Consider the following 27,325-nt stretch of genomic DNA (forward strand, 5'->3'; position numbering starts at 1 on the left):
ATGACCCAATATTGGCCAGCAGATATTAAGGACAGCGACAGGGATTATGAGCAGGACTCAAAGACGGTGCCATGCTGGCATTTGGCAGCACTGACGTGGCTAGTGACGGAGCCACGCAGAGAGAGCTCCGATAGCACGCTAATCTCTGTTTGCAGAGGAAATTGGAGCGTATTTTGCACACCCTGAATAGATAAGAACAAGAATGGCGTTTGAAAACTAAAAAGGAATTTGATGTTGTTGGTGCCCCCTGAAAACAGCCCGTTTCCTCTGATGTCCCAGTTTGTTGGTATCCCAGTGTGTAGTTTGATCCGTGCATATGAAAGCGCACGTGTACGTGTTTGTACACAAGTGACAGCGCTCATGCACGAGTGTGTGTGTGTGTGTCTGTGTGTGTTTGTTCCCATTGCAGTGGTGGTTCCTTCATTTCACGCTCTGCTGCTTCCGTGCGAATCCTCTTCCCCGGGCTCATTATCGGGTCTGTTCGACGAGTGCGCGCGGCCAGGCGGCGCGCGGGGCAGAGCCCAATCATTATTCAAGGCCTCTGACGGTCAGCGCTGACGGCTCCGTGCTGTCATTTTGCGGTCTTATTATTCTCTCCTCGCAAATAACTAAGCAAACCACAAAAACAAATCCTGCCTGACCAGGATCAATGAGGCACTCAGTACCCGGCGTCGTGCCGCCCGGGGGACCCGGGGATGGAGTGGACCTTCTGTTGTTGAAATAACTGCTTTATGCTAACGTCTCTCCTCTCTCGTTTTCTTTGGCAGGGACCAGCGGTGCTCAGGCGGCCGAGTTCGGACACTTGCCCGACAACATTACCGTGCTGGAAGGAGAAAGCGTCGTTTTGAGGTGATTTCACAGTGCACCTGCATCCTTGTGTCATGTGCTTTAAAACACACTCTTTTCCTTCCTTGATCTTCTTCTTAGGGAGCGGCGGTCTGACCAAAAACATATCATTGTGAGATAAAGTTTCAAATAAATTAAAAGTGATATAAGATCACAATCACAGAAGATAAACTCTCTACTGCGATAAATAACCTTGCAATTCTGCATAAAGGCACGTTGTGAGATATAATAAATCACAATTCTGAGGAACAACAGGAAATATAATGACAGTTGTGCGATACAAAGTAATTAAGTCACAATAATGACAAATAAAGTAAGATATTAAGTCATAAAGAGAGATAAAGAGGCAATTGTGAGATATAAAAACACATTGTGAGAAATTAACTTGCAACAATGTTGCAATTAGGAGATATTATGAGAAAGTCAAATATTAGAAACAAAGTGGTGGTTGTGAGATATAAAGACACATTGTGAGATAATAATCTACATTTATGAGAACTAAAGTGGCATTTATGAAATATAAAGACAAGTTAAATATTCAGTCAAGTCACTTTTATTTCTATAGCGCTTTATACAAGACAGATTGTGTCAAAGCAGCTTTAAAGGTGTTTAACAGGAAAAACATGTATTGATAATGCATTGTTGATTCAGTGATATCATCTGCCAGGGTCAGTTCCCAAAACCATAGTTGCTAACCTGTTAGCAACTTCGTTGGTTGGCAATTGGAAAAATGCATTGCAACCAACAAAGTTGCTAACTTAGTTAGTATTGGTTTTGGGAAACGCACCCCAGCTCAGCCCAGTTCTCTTCAAATAGTGTCTGTGCAATCAAGTCAGTAATTCTGCCAGAAAGTGTGTCCCCAACTAAGCCAGCCAAAGGCGACAATTAGTCACAATCAGGAGAAATAAAGACACATTGTGAGAAAATAAAGCGACAGCTCACCCAAAAATTACAATTTGGTCATTGATTACTCAACCTCATGTCGTTCCAAACCCGTGAGACCTTCGTTCATCTTCAGAACACAACTCAAGATATTTTTGATGAAATCCGAGAGCAGGATATTTTCACAATATTCTGTGTTTCTCCATCACCCTCACATTTAAATAACATAAAGCAGTCCTGCTTCTGACAGCCGTGCACATGAATATAAACACACGGTCATATCTCCCAGCCTTACTGCTTTCAGCATACTCATTCACTGGAGGGTGGCTGCATTTTTAACATTTTAATTTCACTCTCTCTAGTTTTGTTGCCAGCGATTGAACTCCTGAACCTGCTGTCAGGGGTTGATATTCTCAAAAGCACCATATTATTATTCCACACAACTGCACCAGGAATGGGAATTGATGTGATATCACAGTTTGATACGCTGAAAGTCAAAGCTGACATGAATGTGAGTGATATTTAAGTCTTAAATGTGTCACGATTTCTCCATTTCAAGAGCAGAGCAGTGACATCTAGAGGTGAACTGTGGTTACCAAATGCAACAGGACTGATGTTGATTCAGTAGCTTGTGAAGATGATGAAGTGCAGTTGTCAGTTATTATAATGCAACATTTGCTCTTCGATCTATTTTTATTTTTTAGTTTGGTGTTTTCAGTGTTGCTGCCGCCCAAACTAAACGGTGGCGATACTCGATGCAAATAATTGACCAAGCTCAGAATTGCATTTTTGCATTATTTACAAATGCCAGCAGGCAAAAGATAAGATTGTGAGCAATGACCCGAATGTGTTGTGTCAGAGCAGACTTCACAGAACTGCATCTCCAGACAGGAACGAGTTTTTAATTTCAAACACCGTCAGTCAACTATATCACTGGCAGTTTTTGCAACATTCCTTTGCAACTCAATCAGTCGTTTTATAGAGAAGCTTCCGGATTTCTCAAGACGAAAATACTACAATACAAGCCTCACTGTCCAATAAACAATCAGGTGATTTGGTGCAAATAGTGCTCATGATGCTCTCTCAGACTCCCAGTGATGCACAACATCCAGCCGGCATCTAAACGATGTGTTTAGAGCCTCTTGTCCAGGGAAAACTGATCTTCCTTCAATGTATTTTTAAACCCCATTGAAGTCAGCTGTGTATTCACTGACTTCAGTGCTCATATTTATTTGGGAGAGAAGAGATTACTGTATCTCTGTACTGTACGTGCTGGCAATAAAATCACCATTTAACTATAAATATTTTTTAGAAATTTAAATACATTTGCTCTGTCATTTAAAAGCATAACAAATACATTTTTAAAAAGCATCAGGCAGTCAACTTTATTTTTTATGACAGAACTTTGGTAATCAGAAGTAAAACATGGCAGCCATCCATTTTTAATGGTTTATTGAGACAGTATTCAGTATTTAGTCGCATATTCCAGTGTTTTGCTCTCAATGTAGAGGATTTTGAATTATTGATATTGTACACTTTTTTTTTTTTTAATTATTGACATGTGCCTAGCGTGATATTTAACCGTCTGTTGCATGCAATATGAAAAAAAAGGTTGGTTCAGCTTCATGCATGAGAACGTTATTGGGGGGACTTTTAAATGTAAAGTAAACACCAAAAAAAATTATTAATATGGATAAATGAATCATTTAAATAAGAATTATGATAGTGCTGTGTGATTTTACATTATTTTTACTAAACTCTTGAAATGTACCTGACATATTTAACACTTTGTTGCATGCATTTTGAAAACAATAGTTTCAAATTAAGTATGATTTAGTTTTCCTGATTAAGCTATATTTGGGAATTGGGAGGTCTTTTAAAAAATACAGTAAATACAGAAAAATAATTAATATGAACAAATTGCACATACATTTTGAAATATACCTAGAAATTAACCCTCTGTTGCATGCTTAGTGAAAAACAAATGGTTTAAAAAATGTTTGATTTAGTTTCCATGCATAAGAAAAGTCAATAACGAAAAGTAAGTAATATGGATGAAGGGATCGTTTGAATAAGCAGTGTGATAGTCTCTGTTTGTTGTATGTTACACTTGTTCACTGAATTATTGAAATGAATGATATTGTGCATGCATTAAAAAAAAAAAGTGTAAAAAAAAAAATCTTGATTCAGTTTTCATGCATAAGAAAAGATACATTTAGGAAAAAATGTGAGTAACTTAAGAAATAAATATGAATAAATGGATGATTTTAACATATGAGTAATTTTTATACATGTGTATATATATATAAAAGCATACAATAACTGCAGTATTCTCTATAACAGCTGCATCCATATCTGTTCCACTCCCCCACACAATGTTTCTTTCAGCAGTGCTTTGTGACAAATAATATATATATATATATATATATATATATATATATATATATATATATATATATATATATATATATATATATATATATATATATGACTCTAAACGTTTCAAAACAGGGTTTACTCATCAGTAAATGTGAATCACACTTTGGATGAAGAAGAAAAGCTTTTGTGAGGGCAGATCTCCTGAGCAAAAATGCATCCTCCGCGTGGCGTACAGTGCCAGAAAAAGATTTGAACATTCCTGTCAGGACATAGTGACAAGGAAAAAGCTCTTTATTGGTTTATTCAAAGCCGTCCCTTAAATATTAACCATTTAATTACCATTTCATGTGATTGGAATAAAATAAACCTTGTTACCTTGGGGCTTTTCTGGTCTAGTCACTGTATGTTTGTGGCGCTGTGTGCTTTGAAAGCAATCACCGCTGGTCAGATTAGTCAGCTTAATGAGCTAGTTAATGACCCAAGCCTTCTGAGCGAGATGTAACGATTACCAAAGAAACATTGACACAGAAAGTTTCACGCAGAGTTTCATACTCGCGCTCATTCAAAGACAGCGCAGTAATTGCTGTGGAAATTAATCTGTAGACTCCATATTTTATTTAAAACAAACGAAAACAAGGCTTTGAGGAATAGAAATATGAGGGAGGATGTGTCATTTGGGAACATTAACATACGTCTAGCCCTAGGTCTATACTCATTTTTGACTGAAGTATTTCCCTTAAAATTTTAGTGACCCTAAAATATTCTTTGTTTTCTTTAAAAAAAATATATATTTAAAAAAAAATCTTCTTGTGGTGAAATGTGCCAACATGCAAAAGAGAAGAAAAAAAAAACCACTTTGTTTTCTTAATATATTTTCTTTATTATTATTTTTTTCTGCAAAATATTTGTTCTTAAAATATTTTATCATTTTAAAAGTATTATTTATTAAATTATGTATTTTTTTTTTTAAATGTGACCAATGTTTTAAATTGACAGTAATATTTGTAATTGTAAAAAAATATATATATATATTATTTATATAATATATATATATATTATTTATGCACAAAACATTTCATGCAGTGTTTTGTACTAGCGCTCATTTAATGACAGCGCAGTAATCTCCTACAGAGTTTAGTCTGTGGAGGCAATAGTTTATTTGAAACAAATGAAAACTAGGCTTTGATGGAGAAAACAGGTTGAAACTATATTGTCATTTGTGAACATTAACACCCGTCTGCCCCTCACAACCCTGTTTTTATCTACATCAAGTTGAATAAATGCTCTCAAACGAGTCAAATGTATCTGCCACAGACTTGTTCTTTTCAATCTCTTCTCTTTCTCAGATGCAAGATAGACGAGGAGGTCACTCACAAGGCATGGTTGAACCGCTCCAACATCTTATTTACGGGCACAGATAAGTGGTCCCTGGACTCGCGTGTGTCTCTGGTGAACAACAACAACAGCGACTTCTCCATTAAGATTGAGCGAGTGATGGTGGCAGACGAGGGACCCTACACATGCAGCTTCCAGGCCAGAAACCAGCCCCGTACGGCCCACGTCTACCTCATCGTCCAGGGTATGTCCTTCTGCCTGATCACTATTTCTGGAGAAGCCTGAAGAGTTTAAAAAACTAAAAAAGTTGCCAGTAGCCAATGTTGAAAATATCTCAGTTCTGACTTTAGTTTGACGTCATATCAGTACTAGAATACATTATTAATATTGACTTCAAACATGCAACTTTATATCTCACAATATGCATTAGGTCTTAAAATTGCATCAGTTACTGTATATGAACTGCATTTTAAATTAATTAGGTGTGAGTATTATTATTGTTTTTATTATTTTTGAAAGAAGTCTCTTCTGCTCACCAATGCTACTTTAATCGGATGAAAACACAGTAAACATTTGAAATATTATACCTATTTTCTATTTGAAGATCTATTTAAAAATGCAATGATATGCTGTGAACAGCTGTATTTTCAGCATCATTCCTCCAGTCTTCAGTCTCACGTGATCTTCAGAAATCATTCTCATACGCTGATTTCACATTTTTGCATTAACCATGATTTCTGCATTTTTTCAAGATTATTTGATGAACAGAAAGAACAGCATTTATTTGAAATAGAAATATTTTGTAACATTATAAATGTCTTTACTGTCACTTTTGATCAATGTAATGCATCCATATTGATTAAAAATATGAATTTATTAAAAGAAAAAAACTTTTGAATGATTCACAATCATGAGGGGGAAAAAATCTGAATTGTGTTACCTCAAAATTACAATAAATAAAATTCAAATTCATAAATATAAAGTTCCGATCGCTGTTTTATTTTTAATTCAAAATAATAATTTCTTATTTTTTTATTTTGAATTTGTGGTGAGATGTGACCATGCATCACTTAATTTAGTTTAGACATGCTGCATAAAAATAAAAATAATAATAAAAAAAACCATTTGTGCATATGTATGACATCAAACAATGTTCTTTTTAAAACAGTGTATGTTCTGGTTGTATACTGCATGTTTTGACCAATGTTGATCATAAAAATGCAATGCAATGTTGCAATTCACAAAAGTGCATACTGTAGACAGTACTTCATACTGCAGAAATAGTAGGAGTAGCATGCAGTTGTGAATCTAGGCTTAGTTTATTTACATTGACATCAGGATGATAATTGTCAACACGTGCCTTGGAACTCATAAGAAACAATTGCACAGTATCAAAAATGAACAATTCCTCTAATGCCAGTACCAGTGAAATAAGAGAGGCTGACACCGATGTGATCAGGATCAGAGGGGTGGTTCTGCTCAGTAATCTCCCAGAAGGCCTTCAGTTGTTTGGGCGGGACACGGGGCGTACCGACGGTCCAGACTGGCGTGATTCACTGGCAGCAGACCGATCCGCTGATGGATTGCTAGCATCCCTCCCTTTACTCCAACCCCGCCGGCTGAAAGTTGCACTATGTATGGTGCACTTTCCTGTTGCACAAGATTGAAATACCAAAGTGAAGAAGTGCAAAAAGAAGGGGAAGCGTGTTCAAAATGCATCTCAAGTACATTGTTGGCCAACCGGCAGGCCAGAACCATCTCACCAAACACAGGCTTTTATCTGCCGCACCGAGCTTTGCAGACAGATACCATTGTGCCCTCAATTTTAGTCTTAGTGCGATATGAGCAAAATTAATTACACCCCCCAGTCACTTCAGGAATGGATCTGCTTTGGTTCCAATCGTATTTCGTCCTTTTAGAAACCTGAAAAATGACTGAATGCTTGAGAATGCCTCGCAGGCCAAATTGGTGGCGATCTTCATTAAAGCTCTGATCATAGGCCATTAAGATTCAAGGGCCGGCTCATTATCCGGCCGGCATTATGCATTGCCCTCTGCTTTGGGAATTTAAGCCAAAACAGCTGATTGGAATCATTTATAACCCCTGAAACAAATAACCCGTCTCCAGCAAATGTGTTTGACTAAACTAAAGCTGATTTCTGACATCCGTTAAGCCGTAATACATTCACTCGTGTTATTATTAAGCAGAATTGAAACGTCTCTTTTGCAGTGCCAGCCCGGATAGTGAACATCTCCCAGGATAAATCTGTGAATGAAGGCGATGACGTGAATCTGTTTTGCCTGGCGGTGGGCAGACCAGAGCCGACCATCACCTGGAAGAACTTCAAGTGTGAGTATTACTGTCATTATGTTCAAGTCATACTGTTAATTAAGGTCAAGTTAAGCATGTTGCATTGTGGGATACTGTTTACACGGCTTAGTGTGTTCTGAACTCTTATTTTGGTGAACATTTGTGTAATTGCCATGAACATGAGACAGGAAAATCCATCATATTGACATGATCACAGTTAACCACATTTTTTATGTTTACTGTAAAGTCTCATTACTATAATGCCAAACCCATACCATAATTTAAAGAAAATTATATATATATATATATATATATATATATATTTCTTTCTTGTGTATATTTATTTATTTATTATTTAATACTATACTTATATTGTTATTTTATAGTATATAGTATTTAAACTTGTATATGCATAGATATTGGTTGTAATACTTAATTTATGTTGATGAAAATCATTATTTTCAAACATTTATTTTACTGCAACAGAATTCATATATATATATATATATATATATATATATATATATATATATATATATATACTGTTTCATGTATTTATTTATTTAATATTATTTTATTAAAAATTTGTACATTTTCTTTAAGCAAAATATTACTTCTTATTTTAAACCTTTTGATTTTGTGGTTTTCTTTTTGTTTGGCCACATCACTTAATATGCTTTTATTTATTTATTTATTTTTATTTATTTTTTATGTTACCATGTTGTCATGAGATTGTCCCACATACATCACTTGATTGTGTTTTAAAAATCAAAAAATATGTAAAAGATGTAAAGTTTTAAAAGTATAATTTATTAAATTATGTATTTTTTTTTTTTTTTAAATGTGACCAATGCTCTAAATTGACAGTAATATGTGTAATTGTAAAAAAAAAAAAAAAAAAAAAAAAAAGTTATATATATATATAAATTATTTTTTCCCATTGAACACTTAGCAAAAAATAACCACATTGGGATACATACCAATATCATGATATAACATTTATCCTATTCTGCATATAACTGTGGTCATAGCTTGTCTGCAGATCTTTCGGTCTGTGCTTTTACTCACTTCCTCTGCACCTCATAACCCACCGGCACGGCAGAAATAAAGAGAGGGGCGTAAAGCGAGACAGAACGAGCCACATTGTTATTCAGCACTAGTCACTGCAGTGGAGCTGTTTGGTTGCCAGCAGCCGGGTGCGAAATTGGGCGTGTAGATTCAGCCAGGGAAACACAAAACCATCTGGACCTGTACATCACACTGTAGGGAAGCAGACAGGAAGCGATGACATCACAATCACACAACTGACGCACACTTGACAGGTGCCACGCCCACTGTGTGACCAGCTTACGGCTCACATGCATGTCCATGTGGATTGAAAGTGGCAATAATCACACGTTCGACAGGTCAATTTCATTCATTAGACTGAACACCCACACACATTATGTCCAGTGCATGTTAACTAGCAGATCCAGGCTGCGACATGCACATTGAGATGGATAATATATAGTCTTGTGTCCCATAAAGACACATAGACGCTCTTGTTAGAGTCACAGACATGGACAGAAAGACAATGTCGGTCAAGGTGACAGCAGAAGATCATTTGACTAGAGAGGCTTTTTCTGAGCCTCATAACCGATTTATTGGCATCTCACAGAATGTAGATATAATCCTAACAGGATGACGGTTGATTCCAGTGAACGCTGAGTACCTTTGTGCAGCATAAACCCTCTCTAATGTGATTTCTGAAATATAGCTGCATTATGAGACTCAGATTGAATTGAGAATGCCTTTTAACCCTATAAAAGCTGCTGTAGATATGATACACACATTTCTAAGGCCTCTGAATGACCCATAATGATCCATATAAATATCGTTATCTGCACAAAAATTGAATCATATTTTTGCCCAGTTTTTATCTATATTCCCCGTGTATAATAGCCGTAAAGCCGGTGTGTGTGTGTGTTTGTCTAAAGGTTCAATAAACAAGATTTTTCTGAATAATATTTCATTAGTCAGGCTTTACAGGGTTAAAATCCAGTTAAAAATATTAAAATTTAAATTGAGATAGTAAACAAAATGTAGAATTTTAATGTAACAAACAGATTTAAAATTAAATTAAATTACAAGGAATTCTTATAACTGTCATTTCTAATTACTAAAACAAAGCCAATGCAAGATATATATATATAGATAGATAGATAGATAGATAGATAGATATATAGATAGATAGATAGATAGATAGATAGATAGATAGATAGATAGATAGATAGATAGATAGATAGATAGATAATTGACCCCATGACTCTGTTTTTTTTTTTTTATCTAGATCTACAGTAAGTAGACATTCAAAAGGCCCTTTTTACCGCCGCGGCGTTTGTAAAGTGCATTTGCAGCTTTTGACCACTGAGTGGCACTTTAACCAGAAGTTATCAAGCAAGCGCATCAAAGCACATTTTCGCACCTAGACGTCAGTTTTGCCTCGCTGATGTGTTAGATTTGACTGCTTCAGTCACGGAAAATGAAAGCAAAACTGGTAGTAGTAGGCATCACTGTTTGATTTGATTTGTGTTTCTAAAGCTGATTTTGTCATTTCACTGATATTTTCCAGCTGCAGCGGAGCACCAATGCGTCTGGCCACATGGGAATGCGCTTGTCAACCGTCAGAAATAAATACAAATAGCGTTGTCTACTTAGTAAGCATCCCAGCTGGAAGCGTGCGAGATGTTCCAGTCTCTTTACCTGTAAACCCTCTCTGTCAGGATCAGATGATGTCCGGGTGCTCAGACGGCCTGACGAAGATGTCATGAGGGAGCAATATTTATTACACTAATGGATTGAGTGAATAACACTGCTGTAAACCCTAGTGTGCACTCTGACGGTGGCGTCATCAGCTGCAAATAATCCTCTCCAGTTCACTAGCTTCGCTAATCCTCCGGAATAATCTTCAATTAGAAAAGGTGCCGTATTCGTGGAATAAAGTCCTGGCAGTTGTGAGTTTACAGGTGTGTGGCTGCCTTTGTGTTTTCCATCTCTTCACTGGCTGAAGCCAGGCAGAAACTACTAAGAAGTGGATTATTCTGGCTGACACTGAGATTTTTGTGTGCCTTTTCTAACTGTGGAAGATGAAAATGGTTTCACAAGAAATCAAGTGTGAATCTGTAAAGCTCATTTCCACCACAGGATAGAAAAATAGAAACGATAATTGACACTTTAACTCACAATTCAGAATTTTTTCTCACAATTTTCTCACAAAGAAGTCAGAATTGAGGGATGTTCTGAGAAGTTCTGAGAAGAAAAGTCATAATTGCAAATTAAAGTGTTCTGATGTAAACTCGTAATTCTGATTATTGCTATTTATATCACAAAATTAAACTTTTTATTATGTTTATACCCTACAATTCTTACGTTTATCACAATGCCGTTTTTATATCTCACAATAATTCACATTTCTTTGTCCACGATTGTTTATATCTCTCAATTATTTTTCATGCAAATACTCTAAAAAAGTATTTTTTCATGCAAATGTGAGTTTATTAAGTTATACCTTTATTTTTCATTTATAAGTTTGTTTATTGAGTTATGAAGTCCAATTCTGAAGAAAAGAGTCGGCTTAAAATTTTCTCTCACAATTGCATAAAGTCAAAATTGTGAGATACAAATTCAAAATTTGCCATCTTGCAATTCTAACTTTGTCACAACTGCAAGTTTCTATAATTCATAATTGCACGATGTAAACTAGCAAGTGCAAGAAAATAAGTCAGAGTTGTGAGATAAAAAGCATTCTCGGTTCCCTTTTTTATTTTTTATTCTGTGGCAGAAATAAGCTTCCAGATGTATCTGTTCTCGCTGTCATTGTTGTACTAATAACAGCCACTTTCATCACACTGAGGCAAATCCAACCTTGTCCTTGTTACTAAAGATTTGTGTTGTTGTCAGTTTCGTCTCGCTAAAGGGAAAGAAGTGCCTTAGAGGTGCGAGACAGTCTTTTTGTAGTTCACAATGGCCAGTAAATAAAGCTCAGTGACGCATTACCCAACACAAACTCTGTGATGTTTATCTGAGAGCGACACAGACTCATGTTTCTTATCAAAGCCTTTCAGTTTATTCCGGGGACCGTTTGTCACTCGCCTTCACTCTTGTTAAATATATAAACTTTAGTCTGTTGAAATTAATTTTTATCAAGGTGAAGTATGTGGTTTCTGCTCAACTGGAAAAAGAAAAATATATAACCGATTGGAGTTCTGTTCATTGCCAGCAGTGGTTCAGAAATGACACACTTTTACTCGAACGCAGTTGAAATAAACTTTTAGGCTTTGGGTGAAGTGTAAAAGTGGTTACAGGTGGTGTAGTGGTTAAAGATCAGTCAATTCCCATGCCACCATTGCGCTTTAGGGCAAGACGTTCAACAGTAGGGTACTCTCGCAGGAACGTCCCTCGTGGTCCACCGACCGGAAGTCAGTTCGGATAAAACGCGTCTGCTACATGATGAATAAGGAGAGTCGGTCCCGTGGTTCCTGCTGCCGTGTCCTTAGCTCTTTTTTTTTGATTAATTTGACATTGTGGAACAATACTGCTGCTTCTGGAACACCTACCAACCCAATTACGCTCACGTATGACATCGTGCACCACAGCGCCGGTATTCAATCACCCTCTTGTCTTTTGTCTTCACAGACGGTCTCATGAATGAAGGCGAGTTTCTGGAAATCACAGGAATCAAGCGGCATCAGGCGGAGGAATTTGAATGCATCACAAACAACGGCGTAGCGCCACCAGACACGCGCCGCGTCAAGGTCATAGTCAACTGTAAGTCAAGCCTCTTTGCTCCTGTCAGCAACTCACAGTGACATCCGAATGGTGTCTGATCGGTGGGAGTGTTTCTGAACTCTCTGTGATTGAGTAATTGAAATAAAAATTGGATTGTAATCAACTGTCTATAGAATTAAACTCTTTATCTATTCCTCATCTCCTCTCGCCTCAACAGTGTTTAAAGATCTTGAGTAATTGCAATTCATTATTGTATTTAAGTATTATGTTCTTGAGTACTGTAAAAACTACCAAATGTTTGTTGTCAATAAGATGTTTTTTTTTTAACAAGGACATATTGAGTTGATCAAAAGTGACAGTAAAGATATTTATAATGTTTCAAAAGATTTATATTTCAAATTAATTATGTTCTATTCAACAAAAAGGCTCAAATTGTTTCACGTTTCCACAAAAATATAAAGCATATTAGAATAGTTTCTGAAGGATCATGTGACACTGAAGACTGGAGTGATCATGGAAATTAATTACATTTTAAAATATATTCAAATAGAAAACATTTATTTTAAATTGTAATAATATTTCAAAATATTACTGTTTTTACAGTGTTTTTGATCAAATAAATACAGCCTTTGTGGACTCACTTACCCCAAACTTTTGAACATTAATATATGTTCAAAATCTATATATCATGACACAAATATTTAGTCGTATTCTTATTAATCTGAATTTTTGTCTTGTTTCCCAGTGAAATATCTAAACATCCTTCAGAAATTAAATTCACTTGAGGACCAAAATTATGTACGATAATAAAAGAATATTCTAAATCAATTAAATTGTTTACCTTTTTTTACCTATATATTTTATATATATATATATATATATATATATATATATATATATATATATATATATATATATATATATATATATATATATATATATATATATATATATATATATATATATATAATTTTATTCTATTAATTGTATCTATAACTAAAGTATTTTTAGTGTCAAACAACTACACAATCTACTGATTCTACTGAAAAGTATAATAATATTCATTATAATAATAATGCATGGCCTCTTTGGATTCCTATACTTTACAAAGTTTGTCTATGGCAGTTTAATGAAATAAATATCCTCTGCATTTTGGGTTTTATCAGCCAATATTAAAAAACATTTCAAATTTTATTTTTAATACAATACAATTATTGTAAGTACAATTTAAAAGCATACTTGAAAATAAAACTTTTGCATGTTTCTATACATACATATATATATATATATATATATATATATATAGATAGATAGATAGATAGATAGATAGATAGATAGATAGATAGATAGATAGATAGATAGATATAGATATAAAACAGCTCTCAAGTTTGAAATCACATGATGCTGAGAAGATATTTTTCTAATTTTTTAATGAATTATTACTTAAATTGAATAACATGTGCTACTGCTTTAACTTCAGTACACTGTCTGTTTGTTCTTTAGATCCACCAGTGATCACAGATGTAAAGAACATGCCTGCCCAGCTGGGAAGAACTGCAATCTTACGCTGTGAAGCTATGGCGGTGCCCACAGCATCCTTCGAATGGTACCGGGATGACCGAAGGTAAGCGAGCGAAACAGATGCTTTGAACCATACCGGGTTTACGTGACAACTCACCTACCCTAACGTGTGTCATCTGTCGTATTACTACTTTCTCAGGCCGGTAGAGAGTGATAACACACTGAAGATTAAAAACGAAAAAACACGTTCCCTGCTGCTCTTCACCAACGTCACAGAAAAACACTTTGGCAACTACACCTGTTTCGCCTCCAATCGCCTCGGGGCTTCCAATGCCAGCATGTTACTCTTCAGTGAGTACCTTATTCCTCTCCAACTCTGCAGCGCTCGCTTTTGTGCTCTTGAAACATTCGTAAATCTACAAAGCCATAAAGTCAAGGATAAATAAACACCCTGCAGGAAGTGACTTTCCACTGTACAAAATAAGTGAAGTGTGCATTTCTCGCTCCTCGAGGCTAGTTTTTACGTAGAGTTTCACCGTAGACGGATAATAGCGATGTGTCCGTTGATGGTACTTGAAAGCAAATGGTCTAGATCTGTACGCTCAGCAAAGTGCATCGTTTTCAAGCTTTTTAATAATGCATAACTTGAGCAAACTCAAACTTGCAGCGTAAATCTTTTGAAAGAGTTTTGACATGCAAAAACAATATGCATGACTGCTGGGAAAATTCACATGCATAAGCTCAGAAGTTTCTGTATTTATTTTAATTGTGAATACGTGACACAATTTCATACTTCTTTTTCTCTTTTTTACTTGTTGGTAAAACCAGGACACTTGTTTAACACCAACGCGTCAGAAACAAAGACCAAAGATGTGCATTAATCTTCTATTTGAACATGTTACTGTCCCAGCTAAGATAAATCCAAGAATATTTTGTTACTGTTCCCATGAAGTACTGAAAAGATCTCTGAACATTTAAAATGTGCAATTACAACTTTTTTTAAAGAAAGTGAAAAATGTAAAAAATGTATGTGAATGTTTGAGTAAACATTAAGCAAAATTCTAAATTCTATAAATTCTAAATTCTGTGTGGTATGACTAAATAAAATCTCACAGGAACCTAATTTTTTTTTAATATCAACTTCAAATTTATAACATAACTTATTTAGACACAAGGCTTTAATTTTATACCAATTTTAGAGTAAAAATTGTTATGTAAAATATATATAATAATAAAATAAAATTTAATTAATATAGCACATATTATTTACAGTACATTTAAACTTCTATAACTTTTTGATACTTCAATTTTTTTTAAAAGATTCCACTTTTGCCAAAGTCTGCTAATTTTCTTCTTTAAAAAGAGATCAACCTTATGTTTATATTCCAAAATGTTCAGCAATTTTAGTTTGGATAGTGTATTTTAATGCCTATTTAAAAAATGGGGGTGACAGTTAGGGGGGTTTTATCATTTTGCAACATAATGGTAACATTAGTTTTGAATGTTCTCTAAATGTTCTGAAGCACAAAGTAAGTAACTTTAAAAATAAATTCATTTTGCTAATGTTCCCATTAAGTTATGAAAAGGTTAGTTTTGAATATTCTCTGAAATGTTTTAAAAACATTATTTTTTGGTTCTGAAACAAGTCTAATGTTCTCGTTAGGTTATGAAAATGTTATTTTTAACCATTTCGGAGAACATAAAAAAATAAAGCTTGTTCTTGGTTATTTAAGCATTTGAGAAAACATTAAGGCAACATTCCATTTTAAAAATTTGAAAGTATTACGGGAGCATTACTATTTAATGTTCTCTAAACATTCTGAAACATTTAGTAAGTAATAACAAAAAACAAACATTTACATTTTAATTCTAAACAAACAAATTAATTCTAAGAAGACAACTAATGTTACCATTAATTTGCAAAAATGTTTTTTAAACATTATTTTATTTCATAGAACATTCAAAAATAATTTGTAAAAAATGTAATGTTTTAAGAAATGTTTTTTTATAACTTAATGGGAACATCAGCAAAGCATTCATAGAACATATTTTTAAACGTTATTCTTTATTCTTTGTTTCAGAATGTTTAGCCAACATTCAAAAGTAACATTTCCATAGTTTTCAAAATTATAAAATGGAACATTCCCTTAATGTTTTCTCAAACATTCGCATTCTAGCTTAAACAAATGGTTAAGAAACCTAAGGGGACATTACTTCTGAATGTTCTCTGAACAAGAAGCCATAATGTTGAAAAAATATCCAACTAAAACGTTTCAGATAGAAACATTTACATGTAACAATTACATTTTTGTTAACTAAACCCAGACAACTTTGAACAAATGTCCTATTAATGTTACAAAAAGGACATTTGTTTATAACTTTGAAAGAACTGTTCCAGAACATTCGCCTGGGAAAGTTCTGAGAGTGTTCCCTGTTAGCTGTGAAGGAGAATTATGGGAAAAACTATTCCTAAGTACATAAAATATGCAGTGAAGTGAACGTTCACAGTTTAAAATGAATTATCTTGCACAACTTGAAGGCTGCATAAGAGTTTGTTAAAGTTTGTTGCGCCCCAATTGTTTGTTAACTTTTCTAGCAAATATTTTGTCCACTACAGGACATCTGTGTCTCGAGAAGTAGAGGAGTCCTATAAAAACACGTTCTGCTGTTGAAAATGAAAGCTTCCATTGTCTGACAGTAAAATGTCGGAAAATAGTTCATCTCAGCTCTGCTTTATTGAAGAAAAACCTCAGGGATTTTAAAAAATCCAGGGCTGAATGAAACAACAGGGACACAATAACAAATCACATCAGCACTACAGATTTCCTTGTACAAGAGATTTTTCACTTGTTTTCTAAATAATATATATATTATTATATTATTTTTTTTATAGGCAGAGAGACTATTTGTTTAATGCACTAACGCCAGTGGCATTCATCGAGCAGCTTGTTTTTCATCCAAAGGAAAAATAAGAAACTATATTGTGCATAAAGCAAATGAAGCCTGTTAAGATTTTTGTCCTGCATATGCATTATTTTTATGACAGTTAAGCATATTTTCCCTCCCCGAATTTCTCATTACTGTAATGCTTTTCATTATGATATTGGCAAATTTGTGTATAAATGTGCGCTTATTGTAATAATGTGTCATAATGCAAAAAAATATTTATTCGATCTTGGGAGTGAAATATGACTTCATTATATTCTTGACTTTCACACCAGTGTTATTAGTGTCAATTGATACACTGTTGTACTTTTTTATTAAAATTATTATTAATAATAATATATTCTAATTATTAATATACTGTACTTATATTATTTTTGTACTTTGAAGATTTATTTGTTATTTTTTGTTTTAATTTTGATTTATAGTTTAAAGATTTAAATAAAAAAAAATAATAATATATATATATATATATATATATATAATATTATTTTTGTTGTTTTTGTCATTTTTAGTTTTTGTGTGTGTATTATTAAGAATTATTCGAACTGAACTACCATTTTTATGCAGATTTACATCTACACTAATCCCAAAAATGTGAATATTTCCCCATCTCTCAAACATATATACATAGATATATCTGAGATTAAGTTGTTTGAAGATTAAGATGTCTGAAAATATCTTGTTTGAATAGTCCCAAAACAGAAGTTATGCTTCTTGGCTCTTCCCATAAACTGCGTAATGCTGGATCTTTGGCTTTGTCTGTTGATGGTGTTGCTCTGGTGTTACAAAGTAAATGAAGAAATCTGGGTGTTATTTTGATCCCTGCACGGCTACGACCTGTGCTGTCTTTCTCTATTGCTGAAAGGTTAGTTAATTTCTTTGTCTTTTCTCGTTTAGATTATTGTAATGCCCTTATTATTTGAGTTTTAATATCTTATTTGAACAAACTGTGATCTTCTTAAAGTGGTCTTTTAGTCGATCTTAAAACACGGCTGCATTCTTGGGTTGATCGGTCAATTCTCTCCCGGCTGACAACAAGGAAGCAAATTCGTTAGGGATTTTTAAATCTTGTTTTAAAACTTTTTTAATTTTCGTCTTGCTTTCAGTAATTTTTGTGTAATACTCTGGATGTTTGCTTTTGTGTATTATGTATTATTATTACAATTTATTTCAGTTTTATTTAATTTAGTAAATCAAGTTTAACTAAAATAAAATGAGAAATGTTGCAGAAAATAACTGAAAGAAAGAAAGCTAGAAAGAAAGAAAGCTAGAAAGAAAGAAAGCAGGAAAGAAAGAAAGAAAGAAAGAAAGAAAGAAAGAAAGAAAGCTAGAAAGACAGAAAGAAAGAAAGAAAGAAAGAAAGAAAGAAAGAAAGAAAGAAAGAAAGAGAAAGAAAGAAAGCTAGAAAGAAAGAAAGCAAGAAAGACAAAGAAAGAAAGCTAATAAAGAAAGCTAGAAAGAAAGAAAGCAGGAAAGAAAGCAAGCTAGAAAGAAAGAAAGAAAGCAGGAAAGAAAGAAAGCTAGAAAGAAAGAAAGAAAGCAGGAAAGAAAGAAAGCTAGAAAGAAAGAAAGAAAGAAAGAAAGCTAGAAAGAAAGAAAGAGAAAGAAAGAAAGAAAGAAAGCTAGAAAGAAAGAAAACCAGCTAGAAAGACAGAAAGAAAGACAAAGAAAGAAAGCTATAAAGCAAGAAAGAAAGAAAGAAAGAAAGAAAGAAAGAAAGAAAGAAAGAGAAAGAAAGAAAGCAAGCTAATAAAGAAAGAAAGAAGCTAGAAAGAAAGAAAGAAAGAAAGAAAGAAAGAAAGAAAGAAAGAAAGAAAGCTAGAAAGAAAGCAGGAAAGAAAGAAAGCTAGAAAGAAAGCAGGAAAGAAAGAAAGCAAGCAAGCTAGAAAGAAAGAAAGAAAGCTAGAAAGAAAGAAAGAAAGAAAGAAAGAAAGCAGGAAAGAAAGAAAGCAGGAAAGAAAGAAAGCAAGCAAGCTAGAAGAAAGAAAAGAAAGAAAGAAAGAAGAAAGAAAGAAAGAAAAGCAGGAAAGAAAGAAAGCAAGCTAGAAAGAAAGAAAGAAAGAAAGAAGAAAGAAAGAAAGAAAGAAAGAAAGAAAGAAAGCAGGAAAGAAAGAAAGCAGGAAAGAAAGAAAGCAAGCAAGCTAGAAAGAAAGAAAGAAAGAAAGAAAGAAAGCAAGCAAGCTAGAAAGAAAGAAAGAAAGCTAGAAAGAAAGAAAGAAAGAAAGCAGGAAAGAAAGAAAGCAAGCAAGCTAGAAAGAAAGACAGAAAGAAAGAAAGAAAGAAAGAAAGAAAGAAAGAAAGAAAGAAAGAAAGAAAGCTAGAAAGAAAGAAAGAAAGCAAGCTAGAAAGAAAGAAAGAAAGAAAGAAAGAAAGAAAGAAAGAAAGAAAGAAAGAAAGCTATTGAAACTAGCCCAGGGTTTTTGTTGTAGTGAAAGGGGAAGGTTTCCTGGAAACTGCTGCTGGTTAGTAAATGAACACATGAAACAACAGCTAGTTCATGTTTCATTCATTTAAGCCTCTTTCTTTGCTGAGGCTATAATTTACCACAGTGGTTTACTCATCTTCTGCATCAATTAGAGCCTGGTCCTACTGTAGACCCTGATGAGATACTTCATGATAAAATGTTTTCAAACTGAGCTGTATATCTATAGCCAAATTAACCAAACACAACATAAACAACCAATTAGCATGGAGTATATGTCAGTTCTGGCCACTGCAATCATTGCAGAAATAATCAGCTTTAGTATTTTATGTAGTGTTATTTAATTTCCATTCAGACATTCTGTTGTGTACTTATACCTCATTACTTTCTTCAGTCTGTAAATTTGCACTACCATATATATATATATATATATATATATATATATATATATATATATATATATATATATATATATATATATATATATATAATATTATGATCTATGCATACGCAGATTAAATTTCCATATATCATTAGTCTTTATTTTTATTTGTAATTTTCATTTGCATGTTTCATTTGAAGTTACACTGTATATACATGTATATCATATATTAAATATATTCCGTATGGGTAATAAAACAAAGAAAAAAAAATTCCAATCAAACAAATGAACACAATGCTTCATTTTACATGTACAAAATACAGTTATTCAGCCAAGCCAGTAAGTTGCATAATTGCTGTATTGAAATGTTTAAGTGTATATTTCTATTGTGGTGATGCATTTCCTATTGAAAAAGCCCTTTAAACATCTTAATTTATAGTCTCTGGTGATAAATTATGTTTCAGTTCCTCTTGAGAACTGGTAGCATCACTCCATTTGAGGGTCACTTTCTTTCTGACCTTAAACACAACCTATGAAGGTGCGGTTAAGCACAAAAACAAAAGAAGCAACACAAAGTCAGCTGCTGTACATAACAGCATAACTTCAGAGTCTGACTGTGTTCTAGATCCGTCTAAGTGAGCTCTCAGTGGAAAAGTTTGGTACTGGAACACTCAATGCAGAGATCTTAGCAAGCAAAACCTAGAAAGGAGGAGGAACTGGTCACAGCAAAGCCAGGATTTATGAGAAGGAGCCAAAACATTGAGCTAGTGAGCATGTAGTGTTGCACATCTCAGAGTTTGTACAGATGTGATGCTTTCATCTTTCATTTGTTCCAGTTTTCTAGTATTGCAGATAAATCAGTGAACAAAACTCTCAAACCTCTACTGTTCTTTCAAAACTAGGACTGTGTATAGAGCCCTATAGTGAAAAAATGACACAGAAAAAAATAAAATAAACTGGTAAGTGCCTTTGTGACAAATGGTCTTAAATATTTATAAATAGTTAAATTGATAAATTATTTTTAGAAATACTTTTGTATTTGTTCAAATAAATATTTAAGGATAGTATATATATATATATATATATATATATATATATATATATATATATATATAATTGGTGACAAACAAGACTTTGATTATTTTTTTACATATTTGTATTTATAAATTATTGTATTAATATATTTATGAATAACTGTCTATATTTGTATTAATACATATTAATATTATTTGTAATATTCCTCTAAGTATTTGTGTATTTAAATATATTTTAATATAGTAAATATTTATTATTAATGAAGCAAATAAATAATTGAATAAGAGATTGGAAGTAATAGGTATTTAAATCATTTCATTATATAAGAACAAAGAGCATGCAGATTGCTACTAGCACATATAGTGAGAAAAAAAGGTTTGGCCAGCAGAACAATTATAGTTTAGTGTCATTATTATTATTATTATTATTTAAAATGCTGTGATTGACCGATTGGAGCGAAGTATTTTCAGAGAGCCGTTAAATTGTTTGTGGCTGTACATTTTCGCGTACATAATGCTTTTATAGCTCGTTAGCATTAAACAGCAAGGCCTTCGCACAAGTCGGTTTGAAATTCTGCAGTGTCTTGCATTATTTTGGTTCCTCCCTTCTTGTCTGTTCTCCAGCCCATTCTGTAGGAGCGAGTCTCTCCTCTTGTTTGTTCCCACTCCGTTGTGTCCTGTTACCCCAGGAAGTCATCAGTGGCTTCTCTCCCTCCATTCTTCACATTTCAGGGAGTCTGCAGGGAGTGATTCCTGCTCTGTTCCTGGCATTTCCTCCCCTCACTCATTACCATTGTACATGTCTCCTCCATCTCTCTCTCCACCATCTCATTTTGTCTCCCATTATCGCTGTGAGTTTTCCCATCATGAGTGACCTGCCGTCACTTCCATACAATTTATCTTGTTCATGTTGCTGCCCCGCAGTCATCTGGACTTAACTCACACTTTTCCATCAAACATGCTGTAACCTTTATCTTCATTCTTAGGAGAATAAACACCTATCCCACTGCTCTCTGTATTTGGATACCTCACCTGAAACAGAAATCCTACTATTATGTATTCACTCTCATGTTGTTCCTTACTATTATTGCTTTTTATGAATAATAGTATCTATCCTAGTTCCTCGTCCTCTGACCAATGAAATGATTGTTGATGTGTAAATGCGGACTGTCAGATTGTCAGATTTTTTTCAGATATGCAATGATTTCCAAATAAGCTATTTTGTAGATATTGTAGCAAGCCAGTGATGGAAGGAGGAACCCCCGACCAAAGGAGCAGGCACTGGCTAGGAAAAGTCATCAGTCATGAGTACTTCCACCTGCTCACCCTGCAGACATGCAACCACCCACAGGGGTAACCAGTGATGGCCTAATGGAGGTCATTATAAAGCTAGGATCTCTGCTTCAGTCTGGGGTTGGTGGCCCCAGGACGAGATGCTGAAACTCTGGATGGTCTAGAGAACAGACCACCTGAAGAGTAACAAGAGATAGCGTGTTAACGAACAAAGAGAGTGAATCTTGTCACATCTTAATGACCTGCCTTTATTCTGCTCTGTCGTCCCTTTTTAAGGCGGGCCAGTGGTGAAACGCCAGTAACGCTCCTACACTGGGCAGTCCCTACCTAACAGGACTGGTAAGGCTGTCAACCACCCCAATTTTGAAAATGCATACTCCTCTGGGGATAAGCATCTCAATCTGCGCAGTGGGGTAGCTCCCACTCCCCCCTCTCCTCTGGTACTGGGATGCCACATTCTCAATAGATCTTGACAATTCACTTTCAGTACCTCAACGGTCGCCTGATAGTTTTCCAATAGCTGTCAGAGTCTTGAAATCTGCAGGGATGGTTTGTGCAGCATAGGGAGCAAATATAACAGTCTAGCACAATTCTTTCCACCAACAGGGGCCTTCCCCTGTAGTGAGCCAGGCCCTTGTCAGGCGGTTCAGTGTGACTTTCTGAGGTCTTACTGGGTGGGTCAGATCAAAGTCCATGAGTGGAACCACTGGGCATGAGAGGCGAGGCTATGCCCATAGTGGGCCAAGATGGCCTTCTTTAACGTCATATAATCAGCTGTATCTTTAGTAGGCAGGATAGACAGGCTTTTTGGGGTTCCCATGTCAAAAAAAGGTGTCACCAAGGTACCCCTGTCTTCAGGCCAGTTCTCTTAAATACCTCCAGTTAATCTTTGACATCATCCTCTGGAGTCTGCTTAGTGAGTACACTCACTGGGTCTGTGGTGGCTCTGGTTTTAGGTATGATTTGACACATTGTTGTAACTGCCTCCCTAAGGGCACATAGCTCCTCCCTCTGTTTGGCAGGACTGGTCAGCAATGCATTAATGGCAGCTTCAATTCTGTCCTTCCACGTGGTTTATTTTCTGGACGCTTAAGCGCTGATTTATGTGCCCGCATTCTCCACCAAATGTGATGTCCTAGGGAAATGTGATTTTTTTTTTTTTTTAAGTTGCCACAAAACACAATCACAAGGGAGGCAGGTGCAGCATAATTCTTTTTATTATTAGTATTTAACCAAGAAAATAGGATGGTCAAAAGGAAATTTTAAACTGGAACTTTGGTACTTTTACGGTCTGGGGTATATTTGTTGGCTTTGTTCCCTTCATCCATTTTTACCAGCCACCTTAAAAAGGGAAGACAGAGGAGAAGAAAGGCAGGTCGTTAAGTAAGATGTGACAAGATTCACTCTCTTTGCTGTTTTGCTGGTTATCTTGTTACTCTTCAGGTGGTCTGTTCTCTAGACCATCCAGAGTTTCAGCATCTTGTCCTGGGCCCATCAACCCCAGACTGAAGCAGAGGTCCTAACGTTATGATGACCTCCATTAGGCCATCTCTGGTTACAGCTGTGAGTGGTTGCATGTCTACAGGGTAAGCAGATGAGATGACTTTTCCTAGCCGGGGCCTGCTCCTTTTGGTCGGGGGTTCCTCCTTCCGTCATTGGCTTGCCATAATACATAATTTGTTCACTTGGGATGAAGTTTGAGTTTTTAAGAATGCAGAGTGTTTTCACAAACACTTCAAATTGTTTTAGTTTCAAAAGATCACTGTCAAGATGTGTCATGAAATTACCATTTTAAGTTGAATATTAAACAAACAAACTAAAATAATCCAAAATATACCATACAAACAACCTTACTGTTTCCTTTTTGTGTTAGACAGAGTAAATTATTTTAAATTATATTCTTGCATTTCTTTATGTGAATGTTTCATTTTAATATAAATAATTGTAATACAAATCAGTCATTTAAAAAGCTATTTTTTTATTAACAATTTATTTATTTATTTTAAATAGGCTACATGTTCTTACTAACTTATTTTCTAACACAAAATTCATACAAAACAAAATAATAATAACATCAGCCAAACTGAACAGTTGCTTTAGAAGTGAAAAATGAATAATAATTATAATAATAAAAACAAATTATATGGGCCCTATCTTGCACCCAGCGCAATTGACTTTGTACACCGACGCATGTGTCATTCCTATTTTGCACCTGCGCAAAGCGCGCTTTTCCCTCCACAGAAGCACGTCGCTAAACTAGTGAATGAACTTGCGCTCCCTGGGCGGTTCAGCGCAAAAAAGGAGGCGTGTTCCGGCGCAAACAATCCCTGGTGCTATTTTGCTGTTCCATTAAACAATTGCGCCACTGACCAGAAAAAACCTAGTCTAAAGTCAGTGGCGCGTTGCGCGTTGTTCATTATGCTATTTTAAGGGCGCATGCTTGACCATAATGTATAGCGTGCACAACGCGCATACACTTGCTCATGTAATCTACACAGATGCAACAGTTATTTTTGCAAATCATAAATTGTTACACTAAAAAAATATTAACACATGAGATGACGGAAATCGTGTGCCACGAAGATGTGAACAAAATAGGCATAAATCTAGCTTACAAATTATTCAGGCTAATTATTCTCCCATCCCCATACAACACAACTTCTCTGTCTTTCACTGCTCTTACAATAACATCAGTCTCCTCGGCTGTGAACCGCTCCTGGCGTGCGCCTGGTAAATACGCCATAATAATAGCAATCCATAATGGAGCTTGCGCACCTGCTTTTAAAGGGAATGTTGGATGGCGCTCTGATTGGTTTATTTCACGTTACGCCCAAACCACACCTATGAATAATGAAGCTACTTCAGACTAACCCACTTTAGATTTGCGCCGGGCGCAAGAGCCATTTATCCCGCCGGGAAAATAGCAACAGCGCCGAGACCCGCCCACAAACGTACTTGCGCTTCGCGCTTTGACACTTGCGTTTCAGATCGTTAAAATAGGGCCCTATATGTTATATAATATAATATAATATCAATAATATTATTAAATTAAATAATATTGATTAATAATTAAAGTTGTTTTGTTTTGTTTTTGTTTTGTTAAAGATGAAAAACACCAGTGCAATTAGTAAATGCACTGATAAAAAAATTAATAGTCTTTTATGATTTCATATTGCCTTTTCATGCTGCACACAGTCACAAGATTTTCACGTTGACCAGCTTTCTCTCTCTCATTCACCCTGTTCACGTCTGCTTCTCTCTGCTCTTACAGGGCCCGGGGCCGTGTATGGAGGAGCGGCGTCTCTGAACGGCCGTTTATCAGGAGTTGGTCTGTGGTTCTGCCTCTCCATCTCTGTTCTGATGAAGGTCTAAAACTTTCCCACTTTGAAAGGAGTCTTTAAATACGAACCTATCACTGTGAACAAAATTAAATTATGCATTAATCCAGGAGCCATTGCTACATCACTTCCTAGTCATTCCTTCCTATTCCCATTCACGCCCCGGTCGCATATCACCGCTTCACTTCTCCCTCCCGTCGCCAACGATGCTCACCTTTTTTCGTCCAAACCTAATATGTGATGCATATGATGTGAACGACGAGTGTAATGCCAGTTGGTTGTCTCTTGAGGTGCGTGCTGGACATGCTGGTTGTAAAGTGACGTGTCGATGATGACGCATGCGCTGTTCGGGTGACCCTCTTGAAGCTGTTTGTGGCAGTTCATCAGCAGGCCCATCGCCTGTTGATCCTCGGATCCTGACACAGAGTTCTGAGCTGAACAGTGGTGCATTCTGACATGCATAGCTACTATGAATGATGTCAAACCTGCACATGTTTTCTTTCTAGCAAGGACGGCCATGTCATTTCGGCCCCTTGATTGCATTTGATTGGGCTCTCGATCTCAAAGCAAACTCCTGACCCACGTCCAGCCCTCATATTGACCTTAGTCTGTCCATCACTCAGATCGTCAGTCCTTCACAAGTGTAAATATATATGCAGTAGAGGCCCCTCATTCCAGCTTAAAAAAAATACATTTCCCATAAGCCTCTCTGTTTCAGTCTTTCGGCTCGGAGGATATTGCTGCCTTTAAGTCATGAGGGAATGATCATATTTACGGGATTTACAACTGAAATGTCATTATTAGCCAAGAATCATTGGTTTTTATTATAAGACGTTTAGTTTGTACACATTTAGTGTTGTTCTCTTGTGTTTGATGGGATGTTAAAGAGAAATGCTTTAAAGTAATTTCCAAACTCATTGCAAAATAAAAAATTGGAAATTAGTGTTGGAAATGTAATATATTTGGACACTTTTTGGTTGTCAAATGTTAGCTAATAAAATAAAGCTGTAGATGTCATTCATCTGCTAAAATGCATTTAAACATGCAAACATTTAGAAAACTTTTGGAAATTATTTGAATGCATCATGGAAACTCATAACAGTGCAGCTTTTTAGAATAATTTGACTACATCATTGCAACTCAAGATTGCAACTTTTCAGAGTTATCTAAATGCATAATTGCAACTCATAAGCGTGCAGCTTTTCAGAATTATTTAAATGTGTCATTACACCTCATAAGAGTCCAGGTTTTCAGATTTCTTTAAACGCATCATTGCAACTCAAGAGTGCAACTTTTCAGAATTATTAAAATGCATCATTGCAACTCATAATAGAGCAACTTTTAAGAATTGTTTGAAGGCAGCATTGCAACTCGTAAGTAGGAACTTTCCACAAAGACTTGAAGGCAGCAGAAGTTTCTGGCATCTCCTGGCCCGAAATAGTTCATTGACTTCTTGTTGCTTGTGGATAGCATGTACCGGTTATAAATGTCCCTCTTGTGACCTCACTTTCCTGCACCAACCCCGTTTTAACCCCCTGCACTGTGTACATTTTAATCTGCAAGGTTATCTGCTATTACTTTTTTGGTGTTAATAATGATTATAATGATGATGATGATGATGATGATTATGATGATGACAATGTTAATATGTATTTGAATAAATATGATAGTAATTCCATGTGAGAAAAAAAATGTCACAGCTGATCACAAGCCATGTGTGTGAAAATATTTTGTACTAAAGATCACTGAATTCATCAAACGGCAAAAAAAAAAAAAAAAAAAAAAAACTTTTTGAAGTATCGTACTCTGTTTTACCACTTTTTAAAAGTGGAAGTAATTTGACCAAGTCGACTCATCCGTAAAAGAGAGC

The 27,325-nt window shown here is 35.2% G+C and overlaps 1 protein-coding gene across 1 annotated transcript; it reads left to right on the forward strand.

The window, feature by feature from the left end:
* Nucleotides 1-27,248, forward strand: LOC113082599 (igLON family member 5-like). The gene is made up of 8 exons (XM_026254175.1): nucleotides 1-168; nucleotides 731-849; nucleotides 5,454-5,686; nucleotides 7,672-7,791; nucleotides 12,427-12,558; nucleotides 14,023-14,143; nucleotides 14,240-14,391; nucleotides 25,389-27,248. Exons 1-8 carry the CDS (start codon nucleotides 1-3, stop codon nucleotides 25,487-25,489), a joined length of 1,146 nt encoding a protein of 381 aa, XP_026109960.1. The 3' UTR covers nucleotides 25,490-27,248.
* Nucleotides 27,249-27,325: the final 77 nt, after the last annotated feature.

The sequence above is a fragment of the Carassius auratus genome, unplaced genomic scaffold (assembly GCF_003368295.1).
Source record: "Carassius auratus strain Wakin unplaced genomic scaffold, ASM336829v1 scaf_tig00036596, whole genome shotgun sequence".
Lineage (NCBI taxonomy): Eukaryota > Metazoa > Chordata > Actinopteri > Cypriniformes > Cyprinidae > Carassius > Carassius auratus.